The sequence below is a fragment of the Rhizophagus irregularis genome, chromosome 7, assembly GCF_026210795.1.
Source record: "Rhizophagus irregularis chromosome 7, complete sequence".
Classification (NCBI taxonomy): Eukaryota; Fungi; Glomeromycota; class Glomeromycetes; order Glomerales; family Glomeraceae; genus Rhizophagus; species Rhizophagus irregularis.
Window position 1 is genome coordinate 2,396,508 of NC_089435.1, and position 13,878 is coordinate 2,410,385.

General features: G+C 28.8%; 3 protein-coding genes across 3 annotated transcripts; 2 read left to right on the plus strand and 1 right to left on the minus strand.

Annotated features, from left to right (window-relative positions):
• Positions 1-180: 180 nt before the first annotated feature.
• OCT59_027323 (uncharacterized protein) lies at positions 181-1,197 on the minus strand (the record flags this gene model as incomplete). Its single annotated transcript, XM_066136876.1, has 1 exon — positions 181-1,197. One exon carries the CDS (start codon positions 1,195-1,197, stop codon positions 181-183), a length of 1,017 nt encoding a protein of 338 aa, XP_065993318.1.
• Positions 1,198-3,481: 2,284 nt separating this feature from the next.
• OCT59_027324 (uncharacterized protein) lies at positions 3,482-4,018 on the plus strand (the record flags this gene model as incomplete). Its single annotated transcript, XM_025334075.2, has 1 exon — positions 3,482-4,018. One exon carries the CDS (start codon positions 3,482-3,484, stop codon positions 4,016-4,018), a length of 537 nt encoding a protein of 178 aa, XP_025184067.1.
• Positions 4,019-9,387: 5,369 nt separating this feature from the next.
• On the plus strand, positions 9,388-9,930 carry OCT59_027325 (uncharacterized protein; the record flags this gene model as incomplete). Its single annotated transcript, XM_025329576.1, has 1 exon — positions 9,388-9,930. One exon carries the CDS (start codon positions 9,388-9,390, stop codon positions 9,928-9,930), a length of 543 nt encoding a protein of 180 aa, XP_025184066.1.
• Between the last annotated feature and the right edge of the window lie 3,948 nt (positions 9,931-13,878).

A 13,878-nucleotide genomic window follows, 5' to 3' on the forward strand; every position in this document is an offset into this window, starting at 1 on the left:
CACTATTCTTATTGTTGTACGTTGTTAAAAAGGTGTACGTGGGGGTTACCCAAAAAAAAAAAGATGTAATAAAATACTAGTCAAAAAAAGTAAAAAAAAAGTGGCTAGGTATAACGTAAACTATGACTATCAGCGTGCCACTAAAAATAAAAGATAAGCTGATAGGTGATCTAAAAATTGTTAAAGTGAGGCGGAGACTTTAAAGTCTGCTGAAGAGAGAATATCTAGTCTCAATTTCTTGATGTGGGTGGTGTGCCTGTCTGCATTTATAGTCAAGACAGGAGGACATTTATGTGGTCTGATTTCAAGTTGTTTTGCATCATCGGATGTGTGTCCTTTATAACGATAATGGGAGTCATCAATGTTCATGACTGAGAAATAGTCGATATTAAAACGACCAAGCTCCTGTTCTAACTGGAGTAATTGTTTGTTAGTTTTGAAAATGTTTTTTCCCTGTTTAAGCCTGTTCTCTAGAGCAGCACGACGCTCAATCAGAGGCGAGATTTTCTTGTGATAATGATCCTGGAAATTGGTGAGGTCTTTCGTCATATCTTCACGATATTCTATACGGTTGATAGAGGTACCCCAGAGTTGAGCTCTGGCATAAAGTTCTTTTTCAAGAGTGAGGCGAGCATTATCATATGCTTCATGATCTTTTTGTTGACGTAAAGCTAATTCATGAGCTTCTTTACGTTTTTTAATACCATCTAACCAATACGCACAGCCTGGCGTAAAATGTTGACCTTTGAGTTTGGCCTGTCTTTTAGAAATATAAACAGGTTCGTCGGTTACGTAAGGAAGGAGACTGTTAGGAATCCAAATACCCAGCTTGTCGTGCCAAATGTTCTCATCTTCGACGGGAACGGGTTGTGAATTGGTGGCAGGCGAGCTAGTACTTGTCGTACTAATTGAATCGTCCCTTGGATAACGTGGAGCGGGTCGGCGGAACGGGTTATGGTAATTCACATGTTGTATAGGTCTGTTAATATGCTGTGAAGGTAAAAATAGAAAACGGTGTTGTCTAGCACGCTGAAGTTTTTCTTCAAGACTATCCACACGTCTCTGTGACTTTTTGTTATTACCACGATTGTAGAAAACCGATCTACATGCCCGCTGAAAGCGGGATTTTTGTTTGTTACTCCTTTTACTATTGTCGGAATGGTGTGAACGGAAATTATCTAACCGTTTACGGTACATAAGGTGTTTCTTCTGCGTGTTGAAATGTTTATATTCGTTCGCTAAGTACGAGACATCGTACGAAATGCCTAAGCGATTTGAGTAAACGTGTTTTTTCGTGCCATGTTTCCAGTTGAAATAAGTGCGCAATGCGTGAGCTTCTTTGTGGTTAATAGTGTCATTATGGGTCAATAACGGGGTGTGTTTCTTGACATTATGAAAAATGTCTAAATTTTTATGATGAGAAATGCAGGCTCGTCTATTATGAAACATAATGAAGGGAGAGGGGACACTACACAACTGTGTGTGTTCACTTCCAAAATTGTGAGTAATGGAGAAGTTACATGGTGTGAAAATACCAAAGTAAAAACGATAACGTTTATAAGAAAAATTAAAGAAAGTTTTTGTGCGGGAATTTCTTTGTGTGACTGTGTCAGCACGTGATTTGATAAGAAAATATCTATCAAGTAATTTGGAACGAATAAGATTAAAATATTTCTTTTGAATAGATCGGGGGATGACTTTTTGATGGGAAAAAAAATGTTGTAACATCTTACTAATCTGGTATTTCAGATTAGGAAAGCTACAGGTGGAAGAGTAGCTAATAGGGGTCGATTTCATGTGATAATCATTTGTGTGTATTTTAAGATGAATATCATTGGTGTTTGTTGAGGGATCGACTAGCTCAAAAAAGAAACTTTTTGATCTCCTGATTTCATAAATCTTGTTACATCCAGCCCGTTTGGGTCTAGTCACGTGAAATTTGTGGAATGAGACATCGAAAGAAAATTTTCCCAAGGAAATATGTTTAGGAAAAAAAGAAGCCATATTTTTCAATATGTTGTATGGGTGTGAGATAAAAAAATATTTTATTATAAAAACTTCTTTCAGAGGTCGGGTAATAAGGAGAAGAACCTTTCCATAAGAGGCCACCCAGTGGTCCTCTTTCTTCTCGAGCGTTAACAAACGTAAAAAAGGGTAAGTAAAAAAAACAGTATTTAACTGCGGATTTCTATGTGAAAAAATGGAAAGGGGAAAAAGTTTTTTTTGCCGGGTCGAATTTATAACTTATTAAAATCACGAAAATTATAATTGTTAGACACGTGTGAGATCATGTGATTTTTATATCAACTATGTATGTGTGACAAATAGGATTTCACACCTCAAAAAAGGGCCCTCGAAAAATTCAAGTGACGCATGTGACAAAACAGTTACGTGATTGATTCGTGAACATTTTTATAGGGTACGCTGGGTAAAATATTGAACCCTTAAGTAATTTCTTTTTAAAAAAATGATGGACCAAATAAATGCAAACTTTGTATTACTTTTCAAGGATAATTTTCTGGACTTTGTATTCACTGGTTCGTATAAAAAAAAAAATTTGAAAAGAATTAAAAGCCTATTTTAGAACTACTCACTAAACATTACTAATGCTAAAAAGGAAATTTTCAATTGAAGATCATATTTCTCAGAGTTCAGTGTAAAAAAAAAAAATTTTTTTTTTTTTTGAGAGGAATTAAAAAGCCTATTTTAGAACTACTCATTAAATATTACTAATGCTAAAAAGGGAAATTTTCAATTGAAGATCATATTTCTCAGAGTTCAGTGTAAAAAAAAAATAAAATTTTTTTTTTTTTTGAGAGGAATTTAAAAGCCTATTTTAGAACTACTCATTAAATATTACTAATGCTAAAAAGGGAAATTTTCAATTGAAGATCATATTTCTCAGAGTTCAGTGTAAAAAAAAAAAATTTTTTTTTTTTTGAGAGGAATTAAAAAGCTTATTTTAATGCTAAAAAGGGAAATTTTCAATTGAAGATCATATTTCTCAGAGTTCAGTGTAAAAAAAAATAAATTTTTTTTTTTTTTAGAGAGGAATTAAAAAGCCTATTTTAATGCTAAAAAGGGAAATTTTCAATTGAAGATCATATTTCTCAGAGTTCAGTGTAAAAAAAATAAATTTTTTTTTTTTTTAAGAGGAATTAAAAAGCCTATTTTAGAACTACTCATTAAATATTACTAATGCTAAAAAGGGAAATTTTCAATTGAAGATCATATTTCTCAGAGTTCAGTGTAAAAAAAATAAAATTTTTTATTTCATTCACCTCATAATAACGTACTCGCAATCATTTATTTATTATGCTAATATCGTTACACCTGATGCATAATCTTAGTAAAATATTTATATAAACACCGCGCAATTCTTCTAAAAAAATTTAAAGACCTTCTATCTAGATTAAAGAGTACAAAAATCTTAAATTTCCTAATCATACTTATTATAATTTGTCTTTTGATATTGAACAACATGAATTCAAATAACCAAAATACACAAGATTATTATAATTTATCAATGGATCAAACTGGAAATAGCTCCGCTCCTCAAAATAATAATGAAAATAATCAGCATACTTTAATTAACAATGTTGGTGTATCTGATACGAATTTAAACACCTTGCACATTAATAGTATTAATCCTACAATTCTTGTGCCTCATAATACTACTTTTGAATTTTACTTTCCCTCACCAAACGATGCACGTATCTATCACGTTACTTATCAGTATACCGAATTACACCCATTAGAAAATGCGAGACTCCTGAATGATAGAATTAATCTATCTCACATTCCTGATTATCAGTTGCCGCATAATTATAATTTACAATCTCTAATTCAACAACAGATTCAACAACAAGTCCATCATCCTATTGTTTATCAACAAAACAACACTCAACAACAACCTTTCGACACTACTCAACCTATTTCCCAAGTATACTCAAATAATGACACCTACAATGCAGCAACGCAAGATATGGGAGATACGGGATTCCAGAATTCTCCTTAATGGATATTTAATGGTTTTGGTAAATAATGTTAATTTATTTATTTATTTTATTTTGCTTTTTAAAGTTCGAAAAGAAAAGTTAAGATTATGAAATGATAATTCATTTTCATTTTTTACATAAGTATTATTTTTTTTAGCGAAAATTGAACGGCCTTTATCGCATTGTTCTCTATGGAAAAATACTTTAAAAGAGAAATAGCTTTAATTTTCTTATTCAAAATTTATTTATTTTTGTTTATTTTTATTTTTGTTTATTTTATTTTTTTTGCTTAGTTTTTTGTATAAACGGAACAAAATTCAATAAAATGTTATTCATTCTTTAAAAAAAATTTATTTACTCATTTTACTGCGTATAAATAAGTGTTTATAGTATGTCCGAACAAATATAATAATAAAAGATTTATTCACATTTTTACCGATAATTTAATTTGTAATTAAGAGTAACGGCCAAACGTATAAGAAAAATTATAAATTTGTACTTCCCTTGAATTTTGATCGCAAAAACTTTATATTTATTATATTATCTGTTCTGTTTGAAAATATATACATCTTTTTAATATTAAAATAGCTATATTATCGATGCAGATTTTATTTTGATTTTAAATTTGATTTTGATATTATAATTCTTCTTCACCAAAAAAATATTATATATAAAGACGATTAATTATATTTTTTAAAAGACTATTTCTATTTGCATACGGCTTGTAATAAGACTTCAAGAAGGATTAACAGATTCGTGTCCCCTTGAACCTTAAGAGAAAAGAATATGTGAACATTGTTTTAGATGAAATCTTTTTTTCTTTTCTTTCTTTTTTTTTTAAAAAAAAGAGTAGTTCCCGGAATAATTTGTAACTAGTACTTAAACGCAATTACTACATAAAGTAATAAAGCTTTCTAAATCAATTAACCTTAAGATGATAAATTAAAACATGTTAAAAAAAATTTTCTCAACTACTTACGGACCTTTGTCACGTCTCCTATGGCGGCACTCCTTATGTTCCGATCCACCCCCTAATATTTCTTTTCTTTTGGACTCTCCTCGCTTTTTAGTACAATTTCCCGTTTTTACTTTCTTAGTTATAATCCGGGTGGCATCTTGTAATTTCTTGAAACTGTCGAAAAACATTAGCTTCTTCGTTTATCCTGGTGGTAAATGATTGGAATCTTTTGCACTCTTTATGATGCATTTTCAATTCAAATGATCTGAAAATAGTGTTCCGAAGGGGTCGAGTCGGATCGGGTTTTGAGGTGTATTCGAACTCGACCCGTGCGTAAAAGTAATGACCCGGATTCGACTTGACCCAATTATAGACTGACTCGGATAACCCGGGTTCGTATTTAATATAAAAAAATTTAAATTTTAGTTAAAAATATAATAAAAAGATTCGGGTCGCCGGGTCAAAGTAAAGGTATAACCGACTCGACGAGTCGGGTCGAGTTCATGCGGGTTACGGATCATCAAATCGTGCGACCCAACCCGACCCTTAATTTGAAAAAAGTGCATTTTAGAAATAATCAAATGTGTAACGAATCATCAACTTTTCGTAAATTCCAATACCAACTTTCCACCACTATCGTATATTATCCCTTACTTTCTCTAAAATTCTCTAAAATTCTTGTATTCCTTTTAATTCCTCACGTTATCATCCAACAACATAATAAATAAATAGTGCGACCACTTAATAGTCGTATAACCAAATCTATCAACGGAGTAATCATCCAATTCCCATGAATTCAACGTATATATTTATGACATAACTAGAATAAAGGAGGGATTTCAACGATATTAAAATTTGTGACTTTGATACTCAACTTGTTACTTCATCAAAGTTTTAACAGCCACGCTAATTTCTTGATATTGTACCAGGCCACGAGAATTTCATATGATGATCATCTTACGAACCAGAATATCTTCTATATCGTGGTTTAATTCTTCTCCCTGAATTCTCAAAAAAATTTTTTTTTGTTCTCCAAATGTAGGATTATGGCTACAGTACATGAGAAAGCATTGCCTGCACAATCAACCGCGCTGGACCGCTAGTTCACGATGAATTCGAAACCTCCATCTGAGAAGGACCACACATATTCCAAGATAATCCTACGTCCCTAGTACTGTTATCTACATGAGGTTTAGATTGTTTAATTACTTCTCATTAATTCATATGTGACCCATATTACGAAGCCCTTCCGTACTAGTACTATTTTCTCTCAAAGGACGCTACAGCTCATGATTACCACTTAAACTGGTAACCTGGTACGTCGTGAATCCCCAACTGTTTACAATTTTAATAGTAAGGAATTTATAGAAGGCACAAACGCAATCCTTTTAGGAGATTTGTTCCTCAAATATTCTCATTTGGCCTTTTCTCCTGTCGTAAAGATTATTATGCGATTTTATGACAGTTCATTATTTCTCAACTATCGAAATGATATCTCCTATCTTAGAGATATATATGTGCGTCAATACGGGAACGTATCTACTATATAATATTTTGATATCTTTCAGTATGTTTGTTATTGTATTTATAAAATAAGATAGAGTATGTTGTGAGGTAGAAAAAATACCAAGTTTTCGCAAAAGGTCGCATAGTGCACCACTCTTCATAAGTTGTTTTAACTTGTTGCTTTTGAAGTTTCATGAAAGTCTATATTATATAATATATATTCATGCTTTTCTATATTTTCTTTTAAGTTGAGATCAATTTTGTGTGAAGAATAAATATTAAAAACTACAAAATTATAAAAAAAATTTTTTTACTGCGGAATTACAATAAAAATTACACAATTTCGGAAAGAGTTTTTTTTTTATTTATCGTCAAAATTCTGTATTCTTATAATTTCCGTCTGTATTTGATCGACTGATCGCCAAGCTCGCATTTATTTTTACGTCTACAGACGTCACCATCATTCTATTTGGTAAAAAGTTACTTTAATATGTAGGGATTGGAACCGGTTAATGTTAACCGGTTAATTAACCGGTTAAGACGGTTAACCGGTTAAAGGATTTTGAAAATCGGTTAACCGGTTAAAACTATATTTATCATAATCCTAGTCAGATTTATATAATGCGGCCCAGAGATATGTAAATTGCGGCCACGTGTTCCTAAACTTGAAGTTTTAATGCCGAATTTTTTTCTATTTATTTATAATAATTTTAGTGATATATAGTCTTCCTATAACTAAATATGCAAGTAAAATCAAAAATTGGTACAATTTGCAGTAAAAAAAGTTTTTAAAATATTTTTAATATTAACCGGTTATTACCCGGTTAAGACCCTTGGTTAACCGGTTTTTAACCGGTTAAGGTTTTTTTGGACGGTTCCAATCCCTATTAATATGACTTTTGAATCAATTATCATCATGGGTTAACAGTTATTAATCTGGTTTATCAATATAAATTCATTAAATAAAGAATTAATGAATTAGATTGAAAATAAAAAAAAAGAAAGTTCAAATAAATTCGAGTTCTCTAAACATATTATTGGTAGTTATTACAAAGACTTTTCGGAAAAGAGATTAAAAAATTCAATACAAAACTTACTCTGAATAATATTTCATGAGAATTATAGAAAATGATTTATTTATCAAAGTATTTTATAAAAATTTGGCAGCTGTAAAACCCAAAATTGCAACAATTATATTAATTCTAATAACAATAGTAATTATTATGATAATTAACACGTTCGATTAAATTATATTAGATATTCGATAATTATATTAGATATTTTAATAATTTTAATTTAAAAATCCTTTTTCAATTGAAATTGAAAAACATGAATTCAGATAATCAAACTAAACTGGAAATAGTTCCTCTACAAATTCTTGATAATAGCAACGCTAGCTTCAATTGACAACGTAAGGACATTTAATACAAATCTAAACTTTTACACATTACAGTAATATGACTCAAAGTTTTAAATAAAAAATATTTGTAACTTTTTATTGAAACCTCAAAAAGAAAAAGTAAATCTAACATCCTACTGGCAAATAACAAGAACGTAAAACTTAAAAGGAATTCATCTTTTTTCACCGACATAAAATTGATCGTGAAAATTTGCTTTAATTATTAATAACTGAACCTGCTTATTTTTCATTTAATTTATTTTTTCTGCTATATATAACAAAAAATATTGTTTATATAAAGTAAATAATAAAATGTTTGCATAATTTTTTCTTCCTATAATTATATGTATTCCACTGATGATGTCATCCTTCAATATATATTATTTTATGTTATTTTATGTTCTGGATAATCAAGTTCAATAAGTTCATGCACAGACCAGAATTCTGGCGGGTGGATGATATAATGATTGATAATGAAGATTTTTCGTTTTTTTTTTAAAAAAAAAAGGGATTTATTTGGAAAAATTTCAAAAATCTTTAATATGACGTATGATTTTCTAAGTTGAGTAATTTTTATATCGATAAATTGCGATTTAGCGAAATAAAGTCATGCAGATTTTCATTGAAACTGCCTAACCAAAAATAAATTATTTGTTGTTAATAAAGTAAAACGTGAAATGTCTGTCGGTAATAAAACGGTAAAACGTATCATTAACTGTAACTAATAATCTAATTTAAATAAATGAATAAACAAATTTTAAGTCGTATAACAATAGTCTCATCATAGACATCACTATAACTCATTTTAGTAAATAATAAACTAAAAAAATGAGAGTGATACGGAAAGTTATGTTGTTGTTTGACAGTTTACTCAAACACGACGGGCCAAACACGTGATTCAGAGTGGGCCGAGATACTATTCATCACCTGAGTACGTTTCACATCCCTTATGTTACACGCCGCCAAATGTCACTCTAAACTATTCGTCTCACCGAAAAAATGAATGCTAGTTGCGGATCTTTGTCGTACAAACATAATCAAATGATCTTTTTCTCTGTCGAAGAAATTTTAGATCAAAATAATTTGAAACTCATTAGGAGGTCTTCTTTTGGATTTTCCTTTATTTCTTAAAATATCAATTTGTTACAAACATTAAATTATCTCTTATTTGGATTTGGATTTACGTCATTCCGATATGTCATGTGATAGCGTCTTTAACATCCGAAAATCATTGACTAATTTAGGAAGTTATAAAATGCTGTCAGCTGTAAATAGAATATGTGTGAAGTTATATAGTAACTATGTAAGTAACTATATAAAAGACATATATATAATATATAGTTACAAAAAAATTGTATATAAACAAATAACTATTCTTTCTTTTCGATAGAAAAAAAGTCTAAAAAAAATTTATAAACATTCCATCCAGATTAAAGAGTAAAAAATTTATTCGCTTCTAATTTTAAATTTCCCAATTATATTTAATTATTCATTGTCTACTTAATATTATTGTTTTTTGAAAAAACATGAATTCAAATAACCAAAATATACAAGATTATTGTGATTTATCAATGGATCAAACTGGAAATAGCTCCGCTTCTCAACAAATTTTTAATAATAAAAATGAAAATATTCAACATACTTTAATTAATAATGTTGGAATTTCTGATTTAAATACCTTGCATATTAATTCTACAACTCCTGCGCCTTATAACACTACATTTGAGTTTTATTTCCATTTACCAAATGATACTCGTATCTATCGTGTTACTTATTCTGAATTAAATCTATCAGAAAATGTTCAACTCTTGAATAATGGAATCAATCATATCCCTGGTTATCTTTTGCCGCATCATTATAATGTACAATCTTTAATTCAACAACAGATTCAACAACAAGTCCAACATCCTATTTATCAACAAAATGATATTCAACAACAATCCTTCGATACTACTCAATCTACTTCTCAAGTGTATTCAAATAATGACACCTACAATACAGCTTCAATTTCAGTAAATGGAACAGTTTCTTACGATATGCAAGATACAAGATTCCAGGATTCTTCCTAGATCTATTAATACATTTTTCAGGTAAAATGAACGAAATTTTTCTCTTTTTTTATTTTACTTTTTTAAAGTTCAACCACAAAAAGTTCCACCATGAAATGATAACTCATTTTTTATCTTATATTTATACCATAAAATTCTTTTTAACATAATCAAGCGGCCCATTATCATTAACATTTTTTTCTAATAAACCGGCAATATAAAAAATTTAGCAAAGAATGCTTTTGCAAATGAAAATTTATTTTTTGCAAGGTTTAATTATTTTATCTCATTTTATTTATTTTATTTCTTTTTGATCATTTTATTTCATGTTTTTTTTTAAAATATAAATAGGACAATAAATTAAATTTTATTTTTTTTTAAAAAAAAATATATATATATATAAATATATATAAACTGCGCATCATTATTTAGTATTTTTATAAATAATCCGGAAATTTAGCTCAATGTTTGTTTCAAGGAATTAATTGTATACTGTGGACTAAATATTCTTAACATTAGGTCACATGAACTGTAGGACCACTCATCACACTTTTTCTTCTTGACGTTGTTGATCGAATGTCGTAATTGCATATATTTATAACTATTGGGGTAGTCATTTTTACAGTAATTTTTCAATTTTCAAAGTGTGATTAATTAGAAAAAATTTATATATAGAGATTGGGAACCGATTAACGTTAATCGATTAATTAACAGATTGATCGATTAAATCATATTTCTGGTCAAATTATTTAATGCGGCCCAGAGATGTGAAATTCGGTCACGTGTTCTTCATACTAAAATTTCTAACGGAATAATAAGATCAATAAAATATGACTTCGCTGCAACTAAATATACGAGTAAAAACAGATTGAACTATTTAACAGCGTCAATTAATCAATTGGTTAAGGCCCTTGTTTAATCGGTTCTTAATCGGTTAAATTTCCGAAACTTCTGGAAATTCATATAATAATTAACTGATTAATTTATTAATCGATTACGGTAGTTGGTTAATTAATCGATTATTAATCGGTTAAGGTTTTTTTTGATCCTTAATAATTACTTTTATGTTTCGTTCAAATTATTATGTTGCGATAATCATCATGTGAAGTACTTTTTTATTACTCGTTATATGGAAAAATATGGCTTATTGAATGGATGAAAAATATAATGAGAATTCGTTCAAGCTGAAATACAGTAACAACCGTCATGGAAATTATTAGACTAATAATGGCAAATAATTGTTTTATTTTTTTTATAGACAGCTTATCTAAAATCTGAATAATTTATACAAGAAATTATATTTCTCAATTTTATTATGCAATAGACGACACGATATTACACAAAAAAGAAATAATTGCCTAAGTTATCCCGACTAATTGTAATTCCATGATTTAAAGTTTTATAAGTTATATATTACCGGAAAAACATGGAATATAAAACATGATACAGATATTTGACATTCATATAATTATTATACTAATTTGTAATAATTCCTTACAGTATAACGTGAAAAATCTTGTTTCGAATTATAAATAATTATAGTAAACGTATTTTGATGTAGCCCCAGGATAAAGTTTTTTTTCATGCAATTGAGAACGAAAAAAATAATCGTATGAGAATATTTATCATATATATATGTTGATATAACATGAAATCTATTTTTAAATCCACCTTTTTATGGCAAATTCCCTCCTGTGGCAAATATTTATGTTACACCAATTTCCTAAAAGGACATTTCAGTTACCTTAAGAAAGATTTCACTAAAGGAATTTTAACATTTTAACGGAAATTTTATTATTCAAAATTTCAAAAGAAATTTTTAGGATTTTTGTCACTTTTCAACTGAACGGTACACATTTATTACCTGTTACCAGCTTTGAAAATTGTAATGGACGGATGTATTTTTTTCAGTAAATCTTGTCAAACATTTAATTGCTACAGGGAACGTCCATCCAGTCAATACGTTGGTTACATTATTACAGGGGAAGTTGTAAACATTCTCCTATATATCCTTCCACAAATATGTTAGTAACCTATTGCGTGCGATTGTTGCGATTGAATTTGTTGAGGAAAATTTGTTGAGAAATTTGTTGAGAAAGTTGCGATTGAATTTGCTGAGAAATTTGCGATAAGCGTCGTAGCCGAGATAAATATTATGAACTTTTTGGCACAAACCGCTAAAAAACCATGTAATCTTTTGATTTTTTTCTTGTTTCTATTTTTTGTAAGCAATTTTGAGATATAACCCAAATTATCTGCTGCAGTAGTTACAATTTTAGATTATACATCTCTTCTGTAAATTACAAGGATTTTGCGGTCTCGGATTTTAACAGTCCTTACATTAACACTTTATGTGGTTATTTCCGGTAAAGGTAAAGTTGTATATTTTTTTATTTTAATTTTAGTTGTTTTATCGATCGTTTCAAATGGTTTGTTCAACTATTTCGTTTCTTGATGGTGGAAATGGAGGTTGGGTGTAAAGATTTATGAGTCGATGATTTTTTGTTGTTTCAAAAACAATAAGACATCATGAGTTATTGTATTCATTTCAAATGAGTTAAAAAAAAATCATGTTATCAATAGATAAGAAAAGAAAGAAAATCGTTAAAATCGTCATTGTTTATTGATAATGAAAAAAAGGGCAATGATAAAGCCTGTTTTTTTTCTTTACCTTATAGTTATATATACTTTTTTTTTAATAATTAAAAAAACCTGAAACAGCGAAAAAAAAAAATAACGCATATTAAGTACATCTAGTATTATTGGATCTTTTGTTTTGACATAATACATGCATTTAAGAAAAACGCCACTTACGCCAATATTGATGTTATGCATTGTCGCATTTTTTAGATTTTCAGATTTTTAGACGTTTAATGTGTGACATTATCCCATAATCACGTGTAGTAAACATGTGATCTCTTTGATGCTGCGGTTGAATATTTACTTGTTATAAATCAATATAAATTATTATTTATTTATTTGTATATTTTTTTTTATAGAATCTGGAAACTCAAAAGTTAAAAAGTCAATGGATATATTATTTTTTTTCGTAACACAAATTAATATATCTTCAAGAACCATTATTTCTCAGCCTTCCTACTAAATACGTATTTACTACGCACAGGATGATCTAATGCTTGATCAATAAATATTATTAAGCGCATTTTTATGTATTATAATTCTCTTAGTAATTATACTGTAAATTATGGTAATAATAACGCAAAAAAAATATTTTCAAACACAATATGGATACTTATTTATTTAACACGTGATATAAACAGGAATATAAAAAATGTTAGACTAAGCCAAACGAACTTTTCTCCATAATCAATTTGAAAAATTTGAAAATAGGCTCAGCTTAAAATCAACTTGATTGGATCATTTCTTAAAAATAAATACTAAATACCATACCAGTATTAAAGATTTTTATACCTAAATATTAGCTGACTTAAATAATTCATATTTTAGCTGAATATCGGCATCACTTTCACAGAACGGCACAAAAAACTTGTACAAAAGTAGAAGATACACTATTAATCATTAAACTTTATAATTTCGGAAACGCCGAATTGTTCATATAGGTGAAACTAACCTTCTTTAAAATATTTTTTATTATTTAATAGAAAAGGACATTAATTATTTAGTTTATGCTTTCTCTTTTCGTATTAATAAAGTTGACTTAAAATTTCAAAAACTCTTTCAAAATAAAAAATGAGCTCATCCAAAAAAAATTCAAAATAAAAATGGAAATCACTTTCCGTTTTTGATTTATCTTTTTTTGAAAAGATTCATTTCACAAGTACATTAATAACTGTTAATTTTCATAGATATGAATGATTGATTATAGAAAATACCTACGATCTTTGTTGTCAATTGTCGATTTGCGTTAGCTGACAGTTGATGTGAGTCAGAACCCTATAAAAAATTTATTCCGTGTTTTTTTTTATTCATATAAGTTAATACATTATA